Raw genomic sequence first — 24085 nt, 5'->3', positions numbered from 1 at the left:
TAACAGCTGGTGCATCCCAGCTGAACATCAGCCTGGGTAATGGGCCTATCTATCTATTTTCACCTTTGGGTTAGCAAGTTTCAACCACAAAGTTCATCTCTATGGTTATTTAACATACTCTGAAGGCAGAAATGCAGACAAAAAATGAGCAGGGGACAGATGTTGCCTTGTATGTATAATGAATGAGCAACAAATTTTGCATTCCCTCCCCCCACCCCAAGTGAACCAAGAAAAGAACCAACTTTAAGCCTCTGGCAGAATGGGTAATGTATTGACAAGCTCGACATATGAACCAAATTTCAAAGGCTGCCCAGCGCTATCAGGCGATTTTTAGAACTGTGACATTTGCTTCAAAGATTGTGTCTGTGCTAAGCATTTTGCATCTCTTATGACAGTCCTTTTAATCCTGGACTTTGGTTTCTGAACTTATTTGTTTGAGTCCATAAAATAAAGCACTGTTTGATCCTTAGCCATACACAAGGAGTTTCTTGATCCTTTTAGAGCTGATCCTGTGTAATATAATTGGTTATTCCGTCTCTGAATCAAAATTACTATCACATATTTTTATATTTCCTTCTATTGCTTCTACAGTGACACCATTTACATATCTCAAGTGATTAGTCGTGAAAACAGGCCATATGCTTGTAACACTTAACTATCTGGGTTTTTAATCCTGTTAGCTTCAGCCATGGACAATTATATAAATTCCTTTCTTATTCACCATGTTGAAAATGATGAATACCTAAACTATCTTGCTAATGTAGCATCAGATTTAAGAAAATAAGATACCTTATGAGTTTGCCAGAATTTCAAAGAGGATCTTTAGCTACAGGACAATGGTTTGATGTGAGAGAATATGCATGTCAGCAGCTAGCACTTCAAATACGGGTATTTCTCCTTTGCCCCATTATCAACTGGAGGTAGCATGGTGCCAACAGAATTAGAAAGCAGGCATGGAGCATGTGCATATATGTACAAGAGGCTAAAGGATATAGGATCAATTAAGCTACAGAAGAAAATACGGTGATTATCACAAATTGTACTGTGCTATAAGCCAGCCCTTGTTTAGTACTAATATCAGTGTCAGCTGATATCTATAATATAATTCACAAATTTTTACTTCTGCTTAGTCTTCTGTTCACAAGAGTAACTGATCAAGGAGGATATCCTGTCTTGATATGAAGATATGTTCTTCAAAGCTTATTTTTTGAGTCTTTCCTTATGAGATTTATGAAATCAAACATTTCTCCTTATTAAAGAAAAATATTATGCCATAAGCCTGTACTTAAACAACCACCTCTGGAAATAGAAAGGTAAAAAGAAGTGCAATTAATTAATTGTGCTAACAACTATTCTTCCCTGAGGACATTAGCCAGGGATTCAAGAATTAATTAGAATAATATTAATAAAACAGAATTATCAAGCTACATCTAGTACTTTTCCATCTTATAAAACATTCCTAGAAATGATAGGTATTTGGTCCAGTCAAGTGAGCAAACAAATTCTTTCAACGTTTCTAAGTTTCTGTGTCAAAATTTTCTAAGAACCGTGGCAGTCCCAGGGTCTTTGTTCGTCTCGCTTGCCAATATGTTCCAAAACACACCACACAAAAGATCTCAAGGCGTGGAAATAATAAGTAATCTTCTTGTTTTCTAGTAAAAAGTTAGTTGTTCTGGGAATAAAATGTACCATTACCCAACCTCCAAGTGGGGAAACTCAATCAAACTGCAATAAAAGTATAACGCAAAATAGGCAGCAAAGTAAACCCTTGACTCCTAATGCTGCTGACAAACGGCTGCTGGCCACCCACAGAGACAATTACAGAACCCCTACAATCCATTACCTCAGTCAAGTAAATTTCCATTTACTACTCAGGAGCAGAAGCTATAAATTTTCCTCTAAATGTGCTGCCCTAGCAAATCTGTGGCCAGAAGATGCCAACAGCATTGCTTCAGCCACAGCATTGGCTCTCCCACCTGATACCAGTTCCGGGGCTGCCTCTCTAAAATGGCCTTAGGGGACTTTCTTTAGTCAGAAACAGACAGCAATCAATTTGATAATATAAAAGTGTCAAACCAATTCATTTACAACTTAAAAAAAAATACTGCTGATATTACAGTCTCAAAAAATGCAGACACCGAGCCATCTGTATTCTCAGCGAGGACACAAAACAGAAGATCATGGAGGCCCAGAAGTCAAGGGGGCCTGCAAGGTCTTCTAGTGGGATGACCATCCTCACTCTGAGAGCACTTCTATGCCATTCCTGGCAGAGAGGCTTTTGCAAGGTAGTCCATCGCTGCTTAGGTCAAATTGGCAATTATTCATACAGATCTAAAACTTCCATCTCTCTAATATTCCCCTTCGGTTTTCACTTTTTGTTTTTCTGAGGAAGTAGAAGTCTAACCTTCTTCTCCCTTACAGCTCTGCATGAAGTTGCGTCCACCATAATGTCTTCTCTACGCCTTATCTCTTCAGTCTTACTGGCTGCCTCTATCAGGTTAAGAACATAGGGGATTCAAAAATGAGCATGATGCAGTGTCAGGCACACGTGTAATTAAACTTAATTCATTAGGATGACTGCCATAGCCACAGTATAAAGTCCTTTAGAAACTGCCTTTTAAAGTTTGGGGGATATTTTTCCCCATAGCAATGTAAACCCTTTCTCAACAAAGTCTTATATGAAACACTATACGTGGGTCAGACTGAGCAGAGCTGCTGCGGGTGAAGTGAGATGAGGGCTCAGCCTCCTTCTGCTCCCTTCAGAGGCCCTAGAAACACCCCCACCCCGTGGAGCCCCAGAGCCCTATGCAACACAGTGTAAACAACCACGGCTCTAGAACTTCAGAGAAGGTAATCTGAATATAATCTGCTGGTCAGATCCGGAGGGTGAAGGTATAAAAGGCAGGTAATGGAAAACTTCCCTAAAGTAAGTGGCACCTGAGCTAGATGGTGAAGGGTGAACAGGATTGAGCAGCTAGAGCAAAGGACAGAAGCTTGGCATTCTGGCTGCACTGAGGGAGTGATTAGCACAGAGAGTGTGTGTAAGGGAGTGTTGTGAACCAAAGCTAGAAAACAGACTGCGGACAGAGGGAGGAAGGCTTTGAATGCTATGCTAAGGAATTTGTACTTTTCCTAAAGGAAAGGCCATTGGAAGCTTTTAGACTGGGGAGCGATATGAAAAGATCTGCATTTTAGAAAGGTAAGTACAATGGTGATAGGGAGTTGACACCACAGAACAGAACAAAGTGACAGAAATTAATACTGAGGTTGTTGCACTGGGTGAGGTGAGAAGAGCTTGTTGGAAGGACATTTTGGAGACAAAATTAGTAGGAGCTGTTCGCTGGTGGATTAAAGGAGACTTCTAAGATAAAGCTAAAGCTTCTTATTCACTCATTCAGTTACCAAACATTTACTGAGAACCTCCTATGTGCTGGGCACAATTCAGAGATGAACGAGAATAGTTTTTTGCCTTCAAGAAGGTGACAGCCTGTTCAGAGACAGACTGGTAGTCAGTTAAGTAGAACACGAGTAGTAAGTATGTCTACAGAATGTGTACATGATGGTATGAGGGCATAAAGGAGTGAGAGGCAGATATACAAGCTGCCTCCCTCTACTCTATTCCACCCTCCTTCCAGTACACCTTACTGTGCATTAGAGACTGGAAAGCTAAGGACTACGTCTCCCAGTTTCCTTGCTGCTCTATTTCCCTATGTGGACTTAGCCTTTGCCAAACAAAAGCAAAGACTGAACGACTTGGAACACAGGTGTACCTGATGTAGAGGTTACCTGTTACTGCTGCCATCATTTATACTAACAAACATGGGTGTGGAGGCTTTTTTATTTTTTAGTGGCAGTCCCCAGCTTCCTGGGTACCAGCTTCCAGCTGACATAGATCTTCGCAGAGGCAGTGATCCCTTGGTGGGCCAGTTCTGCAGTGATAATTTTGGAGTCACCCCTGGAAACTCAGCCTAGAGCCTGCTCCTCTAACCCTTCCAATCATTTTATGAGCACCTGTTCCTCCCCTCTTCCTTTTTTAAAGCTAGCTGAATAGATCGTTAGCTACAATTAATTCCTAATTGAATCAAAGAGATACTTAACATAGGCTGGAGCTGGTCAGGAAAGGCTTCCAGGAGAAGATAAAGCTTGGATGAATCTTAAAGGATGAGAACCAGGAAAAGACATTCTCGGCAAAGCCAGGAAGGTAAGGAAGAGAGAGAATGATGTGTTCAGAGAACTGCATAAGATTCACAAAGGGGAAATTTAGGAGGTAAAGATAGAAGGGCAGGCAGAGGCACATTCATGACAGCCTTACGTCAGGCTAAGCAATCTGAGTTTTACTCATAAGAGTTACTGGAAATTGTAAGCAAAGGAATAATATAAGCAGATTTGTATGTTAAAAAAACATCTCTGCAGAATTGTGAAGTGAAGATTGGCACAGCTAGAGAGTAAAGAGGGGAGACTTCAACAGGAGGGAATTGCAATAATCCTGGCAAGAAATATTGAACATTGAGAGATTAGCTAAGAGGAAGCAGGGGTGGAGTGATGGGGACAGATTTTAGAAGTAACAAGAAAGCAGAATCTCTGAGACTATAAGGCCATCTAATATCAGGGTGTTGTCGAGGGTGATACTCCATTTTCTGGCTTTGGCAACAGGTAGATGATGGTGCCATTTACTTAGATATGGAGTAAGAAAAGGGGAGTGTGTTTGGTAGGGGAGATGAAGAGTTCAAGTTTGGATATGGTAAATTTAAGAAGTACCCATAGTACAACTAAGTAAAATTGTAAGGAGGCTTTGGGATAGATGAGTTTGTAAGTCAGTTTGAGAGTCCTTCCATGTAAGTGAACACTGAAGACTTAGGTAGAAGGATTGCAGAAGAATGTGCAGCCTGAAAAGGAGGTAGGGCTGATGATAGAGACCCAGGGACAACAACTATTTATAAGATAAGAATGGAAAAAGGATAAGATTGGGCCAGAGAGATAAGAGAATGAAAAGAAAATGGTGCCTTGGAAGGCCAAGAGAGAGATAGGAAGAAGGGAGAAATGGTCTAGTGTCAGATGTCTCATACTAGTCAATATAAGCACACACACACAGACACACACACACACACACACACACACACACACACTGGTTTTTGCAAGGCCTAAGCAAACGCATTTCAATGGGAGAATTGGGCAATGCATTTTAACAGAGGGGGAAATGTAAGCAATAGAATAAGGGAGAAAATATCGAAGGCTACTTTTTTTTCAAGAGACTTCAATGTGATGGGAGGAAAGGAAAGGCAGTTGCTAGGGGAAGACATAAATACGAAAGTCTCATGTGCTTTTTTAGATTGGAATGACTTAGAATAGCATGCAATTATTGCGAAGTTGTTGTATGCCAGGCGCTGCTCTAAGTGTTTCACATGCATGAATTCCTTTCAACTACCTAATGTGATAGGTACCATTATTCTCAGTGCTTTTCAGAGGAGGAAACTGAACAAGGATGAGCTTAAATGACTTGTCCAGGGTCACAACAGCAGCTCCAGGATCCATACCTGAGTGTTCTGGGTACAGGGTTACACGCATAATCACTGTGCTTTACTGGCTCCATACCTACAGGATGAGCAACCAGGCAGAGGAGAGGAAAAGGTCGAAGATGCAGAGTGTGTGGCGTTCCCAAGGAGCCCAGACAAGACAGAGCCCTCAGGTAGGAGGTAAGAGGTAAGGACGAGTATAAATAAAGGAAAGTTATAGCTGAGGGGGTCAAACAGTTGACGTTGTTGGCACCAGACCTCTATTTTTCCCTGCCCAGTAGGAGGTAAGAACATCTATTCAATGTGAGAGAAGACATGGTAAGGGAGAGCCCTGGATCTGAGGAAGAAGAGCCGAGGTAGCTGCTGAGCAAAGGAGAGAGGGCGTTGCTGAGGGACAGTGAAGGGACTGAGGAGCTACCCTGGGCCACAGCTGAGGCTGGAGCCCAGGACTTTGCTCTCAGTTTGCCAGGTGTGCGATATGACTGAACAGAACTCAGGTTAGAGCAACAGAAACTGGGAAGTTCTCTGCGAGTGAGGGAAAGGTAAGAAAATGAATGATATGGGATAGAAATAGAAATAAATATTAATTTATTTAACAAACACTAAATAGTAATTACTATGTGCCAGGCACTCTTCTAAACATTTCTAAATATTAACTTATTTAAAAATGGTCATCAATAGTCATTGTTTCCATTTATTGTTCTGTCTAGGAGCTTCTTTAAAACTCTTACGACCCTCACAACCTCCCTATAAGGAAGCTATTATTCTCATTTAAGGAAAGTAAGTTTCAGGCATACTAATTAATTTTGCCCAAGATCACAAGATTTAGCATGTGGTGAAACCAGGCTTTGAGCCTATGTCTGCATCTCCAGAGCCTGTGTTTTCCACCACTCCACTCCACCTTCTTTATACAGAATGAGGTGATGAATCAAATGTTTAGGCTGGATAGAGGACATAAAGCCAAAAGGGGACAACTGTTTGGCTGAAAATGGAGGAGCGTAGGGTGGAGGTCTCGGTGTGTTTCAAGGGCAAATAGAAGGGGAATAAACTGAAAAAGTAGAAGGTTGGGGTCAAACATTGATATTCCAGAGTTTAGGATTTCAAAGGTAGAGCAAGAGCCCTGGGTCTGAATGGAGGTGCTGGGCTAGGGTCTTAGATGAACACAGAATGTGGAAATGACAGCAAGAAGGCAGAAGTATGAACAGGTACCATGAGGCTCAGGGGAGGAAGGGTTTTTACAAGAGGATGAAGAACCAGTGGGTTGGAAGGGGCTGTGGAGGGCTAGGGATGTAGCAGCCAATCTCTCCTCCTACCCTCTTCCACATTCCTACTCACCCCTTCCACTTGTAGTAGAGTTAAATGATGAATTCAGCACAACTGGGATGAGGTTAACTATGCAAATGTTAGATTGTATGTAAGGTGCCACACATACACAGAAGTGTTCAGTACCAGCTATAGGAAGAGCAAGAATTTGGTATAACCTGATCGAGGGCATGCATGTATGTACATACGTATTTAATAAATATTTATTGAGTTCCTATTACATGCCAATAAATTCTACTGGAGACAGAAAATAAACAAACAAATAAAACAAGACTGATGGTAAGTGCTATGGAATAGAATAAAAGCTGGATAAGGGGTATAGGGAGTAAAGGAGTGGGGAGGTATGCGTGTTGCTATTTTAAACAGGGAGTCTGGGGAAGGCCTCAAATGAAAGGTGACATTTACGCAGCCTTGCAGATATCTAAGAGGAAACACACCCATGCAAAGGGTCTAAGGTGGTACACGCTTAGTGTGTTCAAGGAACATCAAAAAGGCCAGTGTGTCTGGAGCAGAATGAGCGAAGCAGGGAGCAGTAGGGGAAAAGGTTGGGGCAGGAGCAGAGCATGTAGGTCCTTATGGAACATCAGAGATGTTTTTTTAGCAGAGGATTAACATGATCTCACTATCTTTTCAAAGGCTCACTCTCACTACTGTGTGTCAGACAGTCTCTGTGTAGCAGGCGTTAGGGTGGAAAGATACCATTTAAGAGGCTATTGCAACAAGCCAGGTGGACCAGGGTGCCAGCCAACGGAGGTGGTGAGAAGTACTTGGATTCTGCACATATTTGGAATTAGAAAGAGCAGAGCTTGCTGTTGGATTGTGTGGTTGGCAGCCTCTATGATAGCCCCCAATGATCCTCACTTCCCCTTGAGTGTGGGCTGGACCTAGTGACTCACTTCTAATGAAAAGAATATGGCAAAAGTGACGGTATGTCAGTTTCAAGACTAGGTTACAAAATGTGACTTCTGTCCAGCTGCCCTCTCTCACTCTCTCTCTCTCTCTGGCTAACTCTGGGGAAATCCAGATGCATATTGCGATTTTCCCTTGGAGAGGCCCATGTGGCAAGAAACTGTCATCTCCAGCTAACAGCCAGCGAGGACCGGAGGCCTGCCAACAGCCACGGGAGTGAGCTTGGAAGCGGGCCTCCGCAGTCAAGCCTTGAGATGACTGCAGCCCTGGCAGCACCTTGACTATAGCCTCGTTATAGACTCTGATCCTGGAGACCTAGCTAACCTGTGCCCAGATTCCCAGCCTTCAAAAATTAAGGTATGACGTTGCACAGCAATAGAGAACTAATACAGATTGGAGATGGGATAGAAGAGAAAGAGAATGATAGAGGGTGACTCCAAAGGTTTTCCCTGTACAACTGGCTCCTGGAGTTGCCATTTATTGATGGAGGAGCAGGTTGAGAGGGAGGGGAGGAAGCAGGAAGTGTTTTGGATGGGTTAAATTTAAGATGCCTGGTCAATGGAGATCATGAATATGCAGTTGTATACTCAAGTTTGGAATTTAGGGGAGATATCTGGGCTGTTCAAGCCTTTGCCCATTTTTCTACTGCTTTATTTATCCTTTTCTTATTGTTTGTAATAGTTATTCATATACTATAGATACAGGTCCTTTGTCAGATAATATCCATTATAAATACCTTTCTCTCTGTGGCTTTCCTTTTCATTCTCTGAATAGTGTCTTTTAATTTACAGTCTATATTTTAATACAGTTTGACTTAATCCACTTTCCCATTTTGACTAGCACATTTTATGTTCTGTTTAAGAATGTTTCCCTACCCCATGGTCATGAAGATGTTTAGAAATATAAATCTGAGGATCATCAATGTGCTGAATAAGGTCACCTATGGAGTGACACAGGCCAAGGGCATGCCAGTGCTTTAGAAAACAGAGGGGTGAGGGGAATCGGCAAATGAGACTGAAAAGGAGTAGATGGTCAATAACGTGGAGCAGACCTGAGACAGAGTGGGAGCCTAGAAGTTTCCAGGTGAGGTTACTAATGCTGACATACCCTGCTGATAAGTGGGGAAGGATCAGACTCAGAGTGGACCACTGGAGATGGCAGTGTAGAAACCACCAGATAAGCACTACTCTCATGAGTACGTGTGTATGCTGGGGGTGGGGAGGGCTCTAAAGTCTGACTGGAACAGAACAGGAGAAGAAGTGAAGACAAATACAGACTCTTCTGAGGAGCTCTGCTGTAAATGAGAGGAGAAAAATTGGGTGGCAGCTGGAGGGAACTATGTGACCAAGGAAGGGATTTTCTTTTTTCCATGAAAGATGTAACAGCATATGTATGACAGCTAACATGTGTACAGCTAGTGAGAAAGATCCAACTGAAAAAATAATTGATGATAAGTAGAGAGTGGTTTAAGCGCTGGAACCATGTCCTTGAGTTGGCAAGAGGAGATGGGATCTACTGCACAAATGGAGAGGCTAGTCATGTATGCAGTAGGCTGGCAGGCGTGGCTGCAGAAGCAAGTGGAGGAAGGCCTCTTCTGATTGCTTTGGTTTTCCCAGTGAAGTGATAATCAAGGCCATCAGCCAAAACGGGAAGCACGTAGAAGTTGGGGGTTTTAAAGAAATATAACAGAAAGATTAAGAGTCCAGACTGTGGGCCAGGCCGCCAGGGTTCACATCCCAGCTCTGCCATCTAACAACATTGTGACCTTAGGCAAGTTATTTAACCTCTCTGTTTCCTCAGTTTCCACATCTATGAAATGTGGATAATTATAGTACCTACCTCAGAGGGTTGCTATGATGATTAAATGAATTAACACACATAAAGCAAGGTTTTACTTGCATTACAGACAATATTGAGTTTCTGGACCTGTTATGCTAAGGGACTAGTCATGGACCAAAGGGAAATCACCAAAGTGGAGCTACAGGCGTTTAGGTCTTTCCCTGGAACACATGTTAGTTTGTCTCTCATGTGGATCAGGGGGAAGGGAGCTCTAAGGCAACTTGGCAGCAATGCTCTGTGACTCTTGTGCATCGTGATTCTCAACTCTGGCAGTAGTTACAGTCTCCTGGGGAGCTTAACATAAACATCAATGCCTGGACCCCACCTTGGATTCTGACTCATTGGTCTAGGGTGGAGTCTGTGTTGGTACTTTGAAAAGCTCCTTTCGTGAATGTAATGTGCAGCTAGGGTTGGGAAGTGCTGGTCTACTAGGTGGGCCATGAGAGTTGTATTCTATTAAACATTCTACTCATCCAACACACTCTGATTCCACATCTACCAAGCAACTTTCTAGATTTATTTTGGTTCTGTAAATGGTTTCTCCATAAGAGGAAAGTGTGCTGGTCAGGCCAGAGTATCTAGCCTGAGTGGTAGTCACCTTCTCATTGTAAATGACTAAAGTGTCTCTGTGGTCATGTGCAGTGGCATGACTCTCTGGGGGGCACAGACAAGTGGGAAGTCACCGAGGTGTCACCATCTTCTCAGCCTCATCTGTGGGCGCAGATTAGCAAACCCCTCCCTGAAGACACTTTCATCTCCAGGAAGTAAGTGACTAGACGTGAACACCACATTTCACAAGAAGTGTGGTGAAAGGGAGAGCAGAGAATACTGGTTCAGCTCTCATACCTGTGATATTGGCATGGACACTGAACATAATTTCTCACAGCCTAGAGCCATGGTTGCTAACGTATGACCCATGGACCTCCTGTATCAGAACCTCCTGCTAAATTATAATATCTGGAAACAGAGCAGAAATCTACATTCTAATAGGCTCTGTGGGAAAATATTACGTATGAGTAAGCAAGGGAATTTAGAGAGTTGAACAGATTTTTACTTTCCATGTAGATGAATAAGTCAAATAGTGCAGAAGACCTTAAAACCTACTGTTCCCTTTTCCACCTCCCAGTGGCACTACCCAAAGGGCAAACTTTCTTAATATTTTTCTTTTGGAAGTTATTTTACCTCTTTTGGATAATTTGTTGGATAAAATTAAGAATTATTTCTATTTCTTAATTTCTCAACTAAAGCAATTTTATTGACTCTGATATGAAAGATAAGGATTTCGCTTATACTATCCCATTTCTCTCCTCTCTTTCTAATGCTTTATATTTTTTTACTTTTTCTAACAGTAACCACTGTAACATTAAATAATACTCAAACCTCTATTTCTTTTTACATAAAAATTTACATCCTGTCTTGACTTCCCATCTTTCCTAGTCCCTTCCACATTCTACCTTGTGTCAGGTACATTTTGAATTTTACATTAATAGATTCTGCAATAGATAGACCTTCAATAGATATACCACCTCCTGCCCCCAACCCCCAACTGCTTACACCTGCTTCCATAGGACCTGCTGACTCTCAACCTAGTGCCTTCTCTACTGGGCAGATGGCTCCCTCATCCCTGCGACTGGTGCTAGGCCATCACCTTTCCCTGCCTCTCATCTGTCAACTCTTCCCCGGTTCCATTCTCTTCCCTGTCATGGGTTCATTCTTTTTGGTATGTCTGTACTTTCATTTTGGTTGGTTCTTGGGAGTAATGGAAGGCAAATGTGTGCACCTTGTTCATCTCCATGAAACAGATGTCCTGGAACTCATTTTATAGAACAACGAACTGCTGGTCATTGTTGTTTTGCACCTCAGTTCCAATGCCCTCTTAATTATGTTTGTCCTGCTCTTTTTTATTTAAAGACTGTTCTTGATAGAATATGCATTAGGCAATTTTTTGTCATAAGTTTATAACAATCTGTTCTCCTTGCTTTACACTCTTTTAAAATCTACCTTATTGCCATTGAAAGTACTGCACATAGCTCATCCTATCTATAATTCTTGGATATTTGTCACACTCTTGGGTATTTCACATTGGCCATACCTCAACCTCTCTTTTCATTTTGAGTCTAACTTTTAAAAAGCAAAATAAAATCTCCTAAAGTAAGTAAAAAATATAAAGTTGAATACCTCATTTCCAGAGACAGTGTGATTCCACTGCTCTATAAAGCCTATGCCTACGGGAGGCTGCATTTAAACTTCAAGTCCTCTGTAGTATGAATGTATGGCTCTGTGGTTAAGATGTCAGCTTTGGAATGGGATCAACTGTATTCAAACTCTGCTGTGCCACTTACTTGGTATGTGACCCCCAGGAAGATATATCACATGGCAGAACTTAGTGGGCCATTCTCCATACTCCTTTCCCTTTCCTCCTGGGGATGCAGGTAGACTCAATTTCCTAGCCTTCCTTGCAGTTACAGGTGACCACGTGATTGAGTTCTGGCCACTGAAATGTAGGTGGAAATTCTAGCCCACAAAAACTGCAGAGTCCTCCATTGCCTCAATCACCCTGGCTGCTGGCCTGATATGAATATCCAGGGCAACCTTGGAAGCCAAGGATGGAGTGGGAACTCCACCCCACCCTCAACTGAGGCTGCCAGTGAGATTTTACATGATTCAGAAATAACCTTTCCTTGATTAAGGGATCAACTTCCTTTTTGCTAATCCAATGAGGCTTCAGGTTTATGTTACAGCTGTTTGTTATACTCTAACCAATATACTTAACTCCTCTAAACCTCACTTGTCTCTTCAGGATAATTCTAGTACCTACCGTCATAGTGCTGTTAAGAGGTTTAAAAGACAAGCAATGAATATAAGGTATGCTAATGCATAGTGCCTGGCAAATGGTAAGTACACAATAAAGGTTCATCATTATTATTCTATGAAACCTGTTGTTAATTATTGTTGTCTGTTATGTATGATATAATAGAAGGCTCTCACACACAGTAAGATGCCCATTCCTTGCTGCCTGAAATTCCACCATTCCTTTCTATAAATCAATGTCCTCTCCTTTAAAGAGTAACTTTCCCAGTTTTAATTATATGATTAACATATTTATATGTTTACTGCAAAAAAAATCTATAAAATACAGAACTTATAAAGAACTAAATATTGATCATCTATAAATCCTGTCATTCAGAGATAATCACTGCTAGTATTTTGGCATACTCCCTCCTAGTTCTTTATCTATTATTATAGGAGTACATATATATAATACACACACATATATAATCAAATTAGGAACAATACTAAACATATAGTTGCTTTTTTCACCTTACATTTCATCTTTTGTTTGCCAGTATTCAAATATACTTTGAAAAGATGATATTTGATGGGTGCTTATGGGCATACAACAATTTATTTAACTATTACCTGGATATATCACACTTTAACCATTCTTTACTGTAACACATTTTTGTCATTTCTACCAGAATAAATAATTGTAGAATCAACCTCTTGTATGGAAATCTTTGCCTCTTTGATTATTTTCCCTTTCTGCTTTCATTTTCCTTTACCTGGGCCCATAAAAATAGCTTTTGATCCCACAAATGATATAATAACTGATACTTATTTCATCTTGATCTATGTTTTACCTTTGCTATTTCTTTTGTTTTTCTTGTGGTTTTAAAACAAAAATGCACTCGGAAAAGTTCATACGTCTTTTCTCTGAATGCTTCATGTTAATATATTTATCAAATTGTTTTATTTGCAGAAAGAAAACACAGGGCTATATTTAAACTGTGAGAGTTAGAGGCAAAAGGAGTTCTGAGAGAGGGGAAAGGGACAGGAACTGGATGTGAGATTAGAAATAAGATCTCTGCCTATCTCAGAATTTCACAGCAAGGGAAGTCTCCTCTTCTCCTGTTGTTCCAACCGTCACCAGTAGATGAGCTACTGTAGTCCTTCCTTTTATACTCAATCAGATGCAAAAAGAACATGAAACATTAACAAGCTAGGAGCCTGCTTAATTGAGTTTTTGCTGAGCATATAGATAGCATTAACACCAAGAGTAAACAATGGCACCAATAAAACATAATCCTTGCATTGGACTCTTGTTTATTGAATGGCTTTGGTCAGTGTCTATAGATAAATTAATAATGATTCTAGCTTCCTCTGTCTCTAGCAGCTAAATCAATGCCCACTCTTCAGGTCAAGAAGATGCAATATTTCTACACTACATGGTATCTTGGCAAAATGTTTGGATATGTGTAGGAATGTAGGTTTCAGACTTCCTGGAAGGTTTCCATGAATCATAATTTTATATTCTCACAGACGGTATGGACCATATAAGTCTGCAACTGGCATGGAGTGTGCAGCAGAGTCATTTTCTAAGATAAATGCTCTTTTATCTCATTTGCATTTACTTCTGAATTGTTATCTATCCTCTTGGGTGAAGGACAAGTCATAGATATTTATTGGAATGACTGTGTCGCTCTGCTTCCCCCTCAAGCTTCCATCAAAGTGTAACATTAAAATAATGGACATGAACTCAACCTTCAAGATGGAGAAGTAAGATGTGGAGATCACCTTCCTCCCCACAAATACATCAGAAATACGTCTACATGTGGAACAACTCCTACAGAACACCTTCTGAACGCTGGCAGAAGACCTCAGATTTCCCAAAAGATATATATATATATTTTTTTTTCCTTTTTCTCTTTTTGTGAGTGTGTATGTGTATGCTTCTTTGTGTGATTTAGTCTGTATAGCTTTGCTTTTACCATTTGTCCTAGGGTTCTTGTCTGTCCATTTCGTTTTTTGTTTATTTGTTAGATTTTTAGTATAGTTTTTAGTGCTTGTTATCATTGGTGGATTTGTTTTTTTGGTTTGGTTGCTCTCTTCTTTCTTTTTTTTTAAAATTAATTTAATTTTTGGTTGTGTTGGGTCTTTGCTGCTGCAGGTGGGCTTTCTCTAGTTGCAGCAAGCAGGGGCTACTCTTCGTTGCGGTGCGTGGGCTTCTCATTGCAGTGACTTCTCTTGTAGTGGAGCACGGGCTCTAGGCGCGTGGGCTTCAGTAGTTGTGGCACACGGGCTTAGTTGCTCTGCGTCAAGTGGGGTCTTCCCAGCCCAGGGCTTGAACCCATGTCCCCTGCATTGGCAGGTGGATTCTTAACCACTGTGCCACAAGGGAAATCCCTCTCTTCTCTCTTTCTTTCTTTTTTTAAAATTACTTTTTAATTTTTAATAATGTTTTTATTTTAATAACTTTATTCTATTTTCTTTCTTTCTTTCTTTTTTTCTCCCTTTTCTTCTGAGCCATGTGGCTGACAGGGTCTTCCTGCTCTGGCCGGTGTCAGGCCTGTGCCTCTGAGGCAGGAGAGCCAAGTTCAGGACACTGATCCACCAGAGACCTCCCGGCTCCACATAATATCAAACAGTGAAAGCTCTCCCAGAGATCTCCATTTCAACGCTAAGATCCAGCTCCACTCAACTACCAGCAAGCTACAGTGCTGGACACCCTATGCCAAAAAACTAGCAAGTCAGGACCACAACCGCACCCATCAGCAGAGGCTGCCTAAAATCATGATAAAGTCACAGACACCCCAAGACACACAACCGGACATGGTTCTGCCCACCAGAAAAATAAGATCCAGCCTCATCCACCAGAACACAGGCACAAGATCCTCCACTAGGAATCCTACAAAACCCATTGAACAAACCTTAGCCACTGGGGGCAGACACCAAAAACAAAGGGAACTACGAATCTGCAGCCTGAGAAAGGAGACCCCAAACACAGTAAGTTAAGCAAAATGAGAAGACAGAGAAACACACAGCAGATGAAGGAGCAAGGTAAAGACTCACCACACCAAACAAATGAGGAGGAAATAAGCAGTCTACCTGAAAAAGAATTCAGAATAATGATAGTAAAGATGATCCAAAATCTTGGAAATAGAATAAATACAGGAAATGTTTAACAAGTACCTAAAAGAACTAAAGAGCAAACAAACAATTATGAACAACAGAATAAAAGAAATTAAAAATTCTCTAGAAGGAATCAATAGCAGAATAACTGAGGGAGAGGAACGGATAAGTGACCCGGAAGATAAAATAGGGGAAATAACTACCACAGAGCAGAATAAAGAAAAAAGAATGAAAAGAATTGAGGACAGGCTCAGAGACCTCTGGGACAACATTAAATGCACCAACATTCGAATTATAGAGGTCTGAGAAGAAGAAGAGAAAACGAAAGGGACTGAGAAAATATTTGAATAGATTATAGTTGAAAACTTCCCTAATATGGGAAAGGAAATAGTCAATCAAGTCCAGGAGGCAAAGAGAGTCCCATACAGGATAAATCCAAGGAGAAACATGCCGAGGCACACGTATTAATCAAACTATCAAAAATTAAACAAAAAGAAAAAATATTAAAAGAGGCAAGGGAAAAACAACAAATCACATACAAGGGAATCGCCACAAGGTTAACAGCTGATCTTTCAGCAGAAACTCTGCAAGTCAGAAGGGAGTGGCAGGACATATTTAAAGTGATGAAAGGGAAAAAACTCCAACTAAGGTTACTCTACCCAGCCAGGATCTCATTCAGATTCGACGTAGAAATTAAAACCTTTACAGACAAGTAAAAGTTAAGAGAATTCAGCACCACCAAACCACCTTTACAACAAATGCTAAAGGAACTTCTCTAGGCAGGAAACAAAAGAGAAGGAAAAGACCTACAATAACAAACCCAAAACAATTAAGAAAATGGTAATAGGAACATACATATCGATAATTACCTTAAATGTAAATGGATTAAATGCTCCAACCAAAAGACATACACTGGCTGAATGGATACAAATACAATACCTGTATATATGCTATATACAAGAGACCCACTTCAGACGTAGGGACACATACAGACTGAAAGCAAGGGGATGGAAAAAGATATTCCATGTAAATGGAAATCAAAAGAAAGCTGGAGGAGCAATTCTCATATCAGACAAAACAGACTTCAAAACAAACACTATTACAAGAGACAAAGAAGGACACTACATAATGATCAAGGGATCAATCCAAGAAGAAGATATAACAATTGTAAATATTTATGCACCCAACATAGGAGCACCTCAATACATAAGGAAAATGCTAACAGCCTTAAAAGGGGAAATCGACAGTAACACAATCATAGTAGGGGATTTTTTTTTGTGTGTGTGTGGTACATGGGCCTCTCCCATTGCAGAGCACAGGCTCTGGATGCGCAGGCTCAGCGGCCATGGCGCACGGGCCCAGCCACTCTGCGGCACGTGGGATCTTCCTGGACCGGGGCATGAACCCACGTCCCCTGAATCGGCAGGTGGACTGTCAACCACTGCGCCACCAGGGAAGCCCCATAGTAGGGGATTTTAACACCCACTTTCACCAATGGACACATCATCCAAAATGAAAATAAATAAGGAAACACAAGGTTTAAACGATACATTAAACAAGGTGGACTTAATTGATATCTATAGGACTTTCCATCCAAAAACAACAGAATATACTTTCTTCTCAAGTGCTCATGGAACACTCTCCAGGATAGATCATATCTTGGGTCACAAATCAAGCCTTGGTAAATTTAAGAAAATTGAAATCATATCAAGCATCTTTTCTGACCACAACGCTATGAGACTAGATATCATTTACAGGAAAAAATACAAACACATGGAGGCTAAACAATACACTACTTAATAACCAAGAGATCTCTGAAGAAATCAAAGAGGAAATCAAAAAACACCTAGAAACAAATGACAATGAAAACATGACGACCCAAAATCTATGGGATGCAGCAAAAGCAGTTCTAAGAGGGAACTTTATGGCAATACAATCCTACCTCAAGAAACAAGAAAAATCTCAAATAAACAAACTAACCTTACACCTAAAGCAATTAGAGAAAGAAGAACAAAAAAACCCCCAAAGTTAGCAGACGGAAAGAAATCATAAAGATCAGATCAGAAATAAATGAAAAAGAAACAAAGAATAAAAAAGCAAAGATCAATAAAACTAAAAGCTGGTTCTTTGAGAAGATAAACAAAGTTGATAAACCATTAGCCAGACTCATCAAGAAAAAAAGGGAGAAGTCTCAACTCAATAGAATTAGAAATGAAAAAGGAGATGTAACAACTGACACTGCAGCAATACAAAGGATCATGAGAGATTACTACAAGCAACTGTATGCCAATAAAATGGACAACCTGTTAGAAATGGACAAATTCTTAGAAAAGCAAAACCTTCCGAGACTGAACCAGGAAGAAACAGAAAATATAAGCAGACGAATCACAAGCACTGAAATAGAAATGGTGATTAAAAATCTTCTAACATACAAAAGTCCAGGACCAGATGGCTTCACAGGCGAATTTCTATGAAACATTTAGAGAAGAGCTAACATCCATCATTCTCAAACTCCTCCAAAATACAGCAGAGGCAAGAACACTCCCAAACTCATTCTACGAGGCCACCATCACCCTGATACCAAAGCCAGACAACGATGTCACAAAGAAAGAAAACTACAGGCCAATATCACTGATGAACATAGATGCAAAAATCCTCAACAAAATACTAGCAAACAGAATCCAGCAGCACATTAAAAGGATCATACACCATGATCATGTTGGGGTTATCCCAGGAATGCAAGGATTCTTCAATATAGGCAAATTAATCAATGTGATACACCATATTAACAAACTGGAGGAGAAAAACCATACGATCATCTCAAGAGATGCAGAGAAAGCTTTCGACAAAATTCAACACCCATTTATGATAAAAACTCTCCAGAAAGTAGGTATAGAGGGAACTTAACCTCCACATAATAAAGGCCAAAAATGACAAACCCACAGCCAACATCTTTCTCAGTGGTGAAAAACTGAAACCATTTCCACTAAGATCAGGAACAAGACAAGGTTGTCCACTCTCACCACTGTTAATCAATATAGTTTTGAAAGTTTTAGCTACAGCAATCAGAGAAGAAAAAGAAGTAAGAGGAATCCAAATCAGAAAAGAAGAAGTAAAACGGTCACTGTTTGCAGATGACATACTACACATAGAGAATCCTAAAGATGCTACCAGAAAACTAGGAGAGCTAATCAATGAATGTGGTAAAGTAGCAGGATACAAAATTAATGCACAGAGATCTCTTGCATTCCTATACACTAATGATGAAAAATGTGAAACAGAAATTAAGGAAACACTCCCATTTACCATAACAAAAAGAATAAAATACCTAGGAATAAACCTACCTAAGGAGACAAAAGACCTGTATGCAGAAAACTGTAACACTGATGAAAGAAATTAAAGATGGTACAAACAGATGGAGAGATATACCATTGGACTGGAAGATTCAACATTGTGAAAATGACTCTACTACCCAAAGCAATCAACAGATTCAGTGCAATCCCTATCAAACTACCACTGGCATTTTTCACAGAACTAGAACAAAAAATTTCAGAATTTGAATGGAAACACAAAAGACCCCGAATAGCCAAAGCAATCTTGAGAAGGAAAAATGGAGCTGGAGCAATCAGGCTCCTGGACTTCAGATTATACTACAAAGCTACAGTAATCAAGACAGTATGGTACTGGCACAAAAACAGAAATGTAGATCAATGGAACAGGATAGAAAGCCCAGAGATAAACGCATGCATATATGGTCACCTTATCTTTGATAAAGGAGGCAAGAATATACAATGGAGAAAAGAGAGCCTTTTCAATAAGTGGTGCTGGGAAAACTGGACAGCTACATGTAAAAGAATGAAATTACAACACTCCCTAACACCATACACAAAAATAAATTCAAAATGGAGTACAGACCTAAATGTAAGGTCAGACAGTATAAAACTCTTAGAGGAGAACATAGGCAGAACACTCTATGACATAAATCACAGCAAGATCCTTTATGACCCACCTCCTAGAGAAATGGAAATAAAAAAATAAATAAATAAACGGGACCTAATGAAACTTAAAAGCTTTTGTACAGCAGAGGAAACCGTAAACAAGACCAAAAGACAACCCTCAGAATGGGAGAAAATATTTGTAAATGAAGCAACTGACAAAGGATTAATCTCCAAAATTTACAAGCAGCTCATGCAACTCAATATCAAAAAACACCAATCAATATCAGAAAAACAAACAACCCAATTCAAAAATGGGCAGAAGACCTAAATAGACATTTCTCCAAAGAAGATATACAGATTGCCAACAAACACATGAAAAGATGCTCAACATCACTAATCATTCGAGAAATGCAAATCAAAACTACAATGAGATATCACCTCACACCAGTCAGAATGGCCATCATGAAAAAATCTACAAACAGTAAATGCTGGAGAGGGTGTGGAGAAAAGGGAACCCTCTTGCACTGTTGGTGGGAATGTAAATTGATACAACCACTATGGAGAACAGTATGGATGTTCCTTAAAAAACTAATAATAGAACTACCATATGACCCAGCAATCCCACTACTGGGCATGTACCTGAGAAAACCATAATTCAAAGAGAGTCATGTACCACAATGTTCATTGCAGCTCTATTTACAATAGCCAGGATATGGAAGCAACCTAAGTGTCCATTGACAGATGAATGGATAAAGAAGATGTGGCACATATATATAATGGAATATTACTCAGCCATAAAAAGAAACGAAATTGAGTTATTTGTAGAGAGGTGGATGGACCTAAAGTCTGTCATACAGGGTGAAGGAAGTCAGAAATAGATAAACAAATACCATATGCTAACACATATATGTGGAATCTAAACAAAACAAAACAAAAAAGGTTCTGAAGAACCTAGGGGCAGGACAGGAATAAAGACGCAGATGTAGAGAATGGACTTGAGGACACGGGGAGGGGGAAGGGTAAGCTGGGACGAAGTGAGAGAGTGGCTTGGACATATATATACTACCAAATGTAAAACAGATAGCTAGTGGGAAGGAGCTGCATAGCACAGGGAGATCAGTTCAATGCTTTGTGATGACCTAGAGGGGTGGGATAGTGAGGGTGGGTGGGAGACGCAAGAGGGAGGGGATATGGGGATATATGTATATGTATAGCTGATTCACTTTGTTATAAAGCAGAAAGTAGTGCACCATTGTAAAATAATTATACTCCAATAAAGATGTTAAAAAAATAATAAAGTACAATAACGGACACACGTCTGCCTTTCTGTCTTCACACAAAGGATGGTCACTCTCAATAACATCGTCTTCAAATAAAAAGGGCAACAATAGGAGGTACAATCAAGGTCCCAGCAGGAAACAGATGGCATACTCAAATTAGAGTAATTCACGGAGGGCTTAATGGAGGGACTGTTTACAAAGGTGTGGGCAGGGTATAGGGAAAACACAATGAGAATATGATGCTCTATGCCTAGTAAACAGTGGGGCGGTGACTGGCCCTAGGCCTGAAGGGGTCAGTTACCAGAGCCAGAAAGGACAGAATCATGTGGAAATGTCTGTATTGAATTACTTAGTTTAAAAACTGAAGTAATGTTAGCTTACAATATTGTCTTAGAATATTGTATTAGGTTCAGGTATATAAAGAGTGATTTGATATTTTTATAGATTACATACCATACCAAGTTATTATAAAATGTTAACTATATTCCCCATGCTGTACATTACATCCCTGTGATATACTTATTTTATAATGGGTAGTCTGCACCTCTTAAGGCCATTCACCTGTTTTTCCCACCCCTACCCCTTTCTCCTCTGGTAACCACTAGTTATCTGTGAGTCTGTTTGTGTTTTGTTATAGTTTTTCATTTGTTTTGTTTTTTAGATGCCACATACAGTGAACACTTATAGTACTTGTCTTTGTCTGACTTACTTCACTAAGCATAATACTCTCCAGGTCCACTCATGTTGTCACAATGGCGAGATTTCATTCTTTTTTATTGCTGAGTAATATTCCATTGTGTGTGTATGTGTATATGTATATATACCACATCTTCTTTATCCATTCATCTGTCTATGGGCATTTAGGCTGCTTCCATATCTTGGCTATTGTAAATAATGATGTGAACACCGGGGTGCCTATATCTTTTTGAATTAGTGTGTTCACTTGCTTTTGATAGAGGGATGTACCCAGCCCTGTGTGACCCTGAGGAATAAACACCCTGATGTCACTCAACTCTCTGCCCTGATCTCCTGCTGTGATTGCCTTGACAGAACCCAACTTGAAGCCAGAGAATGGAATAGCCATACAAGTCACTCTCACAGGGCAGAGAGCAGGAGAGAGTGGGGGAAGGTGAAGAGTGAACATGGAGAGATGCATGGAAGATAGCTGGCAAAGAAGAAAGACCAGAACTCAGTGTGGATGTGCCAGTAAGAGACATCTATGAGACATCAAGACAAGGGGTCAGGGAGGCAGGGCATCTACGACTGCAGTTCAGGCCAAGGCCTGAGGTGGAGACACACACTTAGGACTCACCACATAGATGCTTTTTAAAGCTACGGCGCTGAAGGCAATCATGAGGGGGTTGTGGAGGCAGGTGAGATCCGTGGGCAGAGACCTAAGTCTGTCCTAGAAAAGAGGCTGTAGGGAGAGGAAAGTTCAAGGGGTGTAGAACCTGGAGGGCAGGTGAGCAGAGTGAGCACCGGAGGGAGAGAGGACCCGAGGGCCAGCATCACAGGAGGCTCATGGGTTGACTTGGAGGAAACATGAGACATGGTGTCATTGGTGACCTTGCTGCGTTGTGGTGGAGACTGAGGGCCCAGGGCTTGACTGCAGAGCTTGGCAGAGGGAATGGGAGCGGGGGATGGAAAGTATGAATGTGAACAACTTTTTTGAGGAGTCTGTGCTGCAAAGAGGGGGAAAGAAACGGGAGGGAGCAGCAGCAGGAGAAGCGGAGTCAAGAACAGGCTTTTTAAACAGAGAGATAACATTAGGTTTGTATTCTGATGAGAATAACCCAGAAGAAAGAGCAAAAACGATGGTGGAGGAGAGAGAGGGGACTATGGCAACAAGATGCTCCCAGGCCCGTGTTAGGGCAGCTGTCACTCAGTTCCAGCCAATTGCGGCCAGATCTCTGGTTTCTCTAAGAGAAGTCAGCAATTGACTTAAAAAATCAAACAAACAAACATGAAGTCTCCTGATATCTAAATGATGACAACTAATTAAAAAAAATTTTTTTAATTCTCTGAAGCCCAAACAAAACTCATCTGCAGGCTGCCAGTTGGCAGCCTCTCCTATACGGCAAAGCTTTATCTCTTCCACAGTTACCAGGTGTGGCCTCCTGATTTAGGGACCTTTGAAGGACACTTGCTGTATGATCTCTAAATTCTTTCAACTTGTAAGGACCCCTGTGGTGGTGCTTGGCCAGGGTGAGGTTAATGATACAGTCACTGTCCCCTTCGTAAAGGGCAGCGGAACTGAGGTTGCCAGTGCGGACTGCACATCCTATACTTAAGTCCTCATAGTTAATACTTAGGCTTCACATATGCCCTTTACCTCCTCCCACCTCCTGCTCACTAAGGAAACTTACTATTATCTGCAGGCCAATGCAAATAAAGGTCACCAAGAGACACTTTCCAGCCAAACACCGAATGCTGGCATGCGGTAGAAGGGCTGATTGTTTGCAGGTTCCCAGCTAATAAAAGAAATGCCAATCAAAGGGGGCCTCTGCCTGGTCTGAAACTTGCAAGGAGCCCTAGCTGTGAGCGATGGCCCCAAGCAGGACAGCGCTTGGACTTCCAAGGATGCCCAGCACCTGCACAGAAAAACTGCAGAGCCTGGAGAGTTGACGGTCCTTCACTGACCCAAGGAGGGCACGGGGCCTGCCAGGCAGGGAAGAAGGAGAGCTGACATAGTCATACAACCTGCCTTCTTCCAGAAGCAAGAGTGAGGAAAGCCACCTTGGGTGGGCGGCTACGATTTTATACTCACAAAACTGGTCTTCAGAATAGGGTTAAAATCGTAGACCTCTCCAATTTTCACCATGTGAATAGAAGCATTAAAAATGCTTCTCTGGCCACAGTGCTGGTTTCCCCTAGTGGTGCCTGGCTCTGCCTGGAAGCATAATATCGGCCCCCGAAAAGCTGTATTTTAAATGAGTTCCTCCTATTTAAGAATGAGTCACTAAAGCTTCAATTGGAACAGAAACAGCTTTCATCTCTGAAACATTCTGCTCTCAGTCACCTTTTGGTTCAGTCCTATGGAGAGCAAGACAGGAAAAATGTTCCAAGTATCCTGTCACACTGTGAAGCTATAAAGCATACCTGTTTTCCCCTCCATCCTGCTAAAACCTGCCCAGGGAGAATAAAGAGGGCTTGAGCAGGCTGAGGAGAAGAGAGAGTCCTCCATCAAAAGCACTTTCAAATATCTTCACCAAGGAGGTTAAAATGGTTCTCCCTGCTCCCAGGGAGAAGGAAACTGGGGAAAAATTGATCAAGAGCTCCTTGGTAGGGCAGGATTCTGGAAAACAGCAAAACCAAACAACCATGGACAACATTTAAAACAAAACTAGATAACAAAGTATCCCCATGAACCCCA

The 24085-nt window shown here is 41.0% G+C and overlaps 1 protein-coding gene across 1 annotated transcript in view; it reads right to left on the bottom strand.

The window, feature by feature from the left end:
- NUBPL (NUBP iron-sulfur cluster assembly factor, mitochondrial) overlaps positions 1–24085 on the bottom strand; it is a 329067-nt gene that overhangs the window by 27998 nt on the left and 276984 nt on the right. The window contains exons 11-12 of the mRNA XM_089907582.1: positions 9479–9487; positions 1607–1615 (exon numbers count right to left, since the gene is read on the bottom strand). Coding sequence (XP_089763708.1) covers positions 1607–1615; positions 9479–9487 — 18 coding nt within the window. The remainder of the gene's footprint in view (positions 1–1606; positions 1616–9478; positions 9488–24085) is intronic.

This window comes from Delphinapterus leucas, chromosome 2, assembly GCF_059928025.1.
Source record: "Delphinapterus leucas isolate spDelLeu-1000000601 "Yukka" chromosome 2, BTC_Dleu_Yukka2, whole genome shotgun sequence".
In the NCBI taxonomy this organism is placed as follows: Eukaryota; Metazoa; Chordata; class Mammalia; order Artiodactyla; family Monodontidae; genus Delphinapterus; species Delphinapterus leucas.
This window is presented reverse-complemented; position numbering and strand designations above follow the sequence as displayed.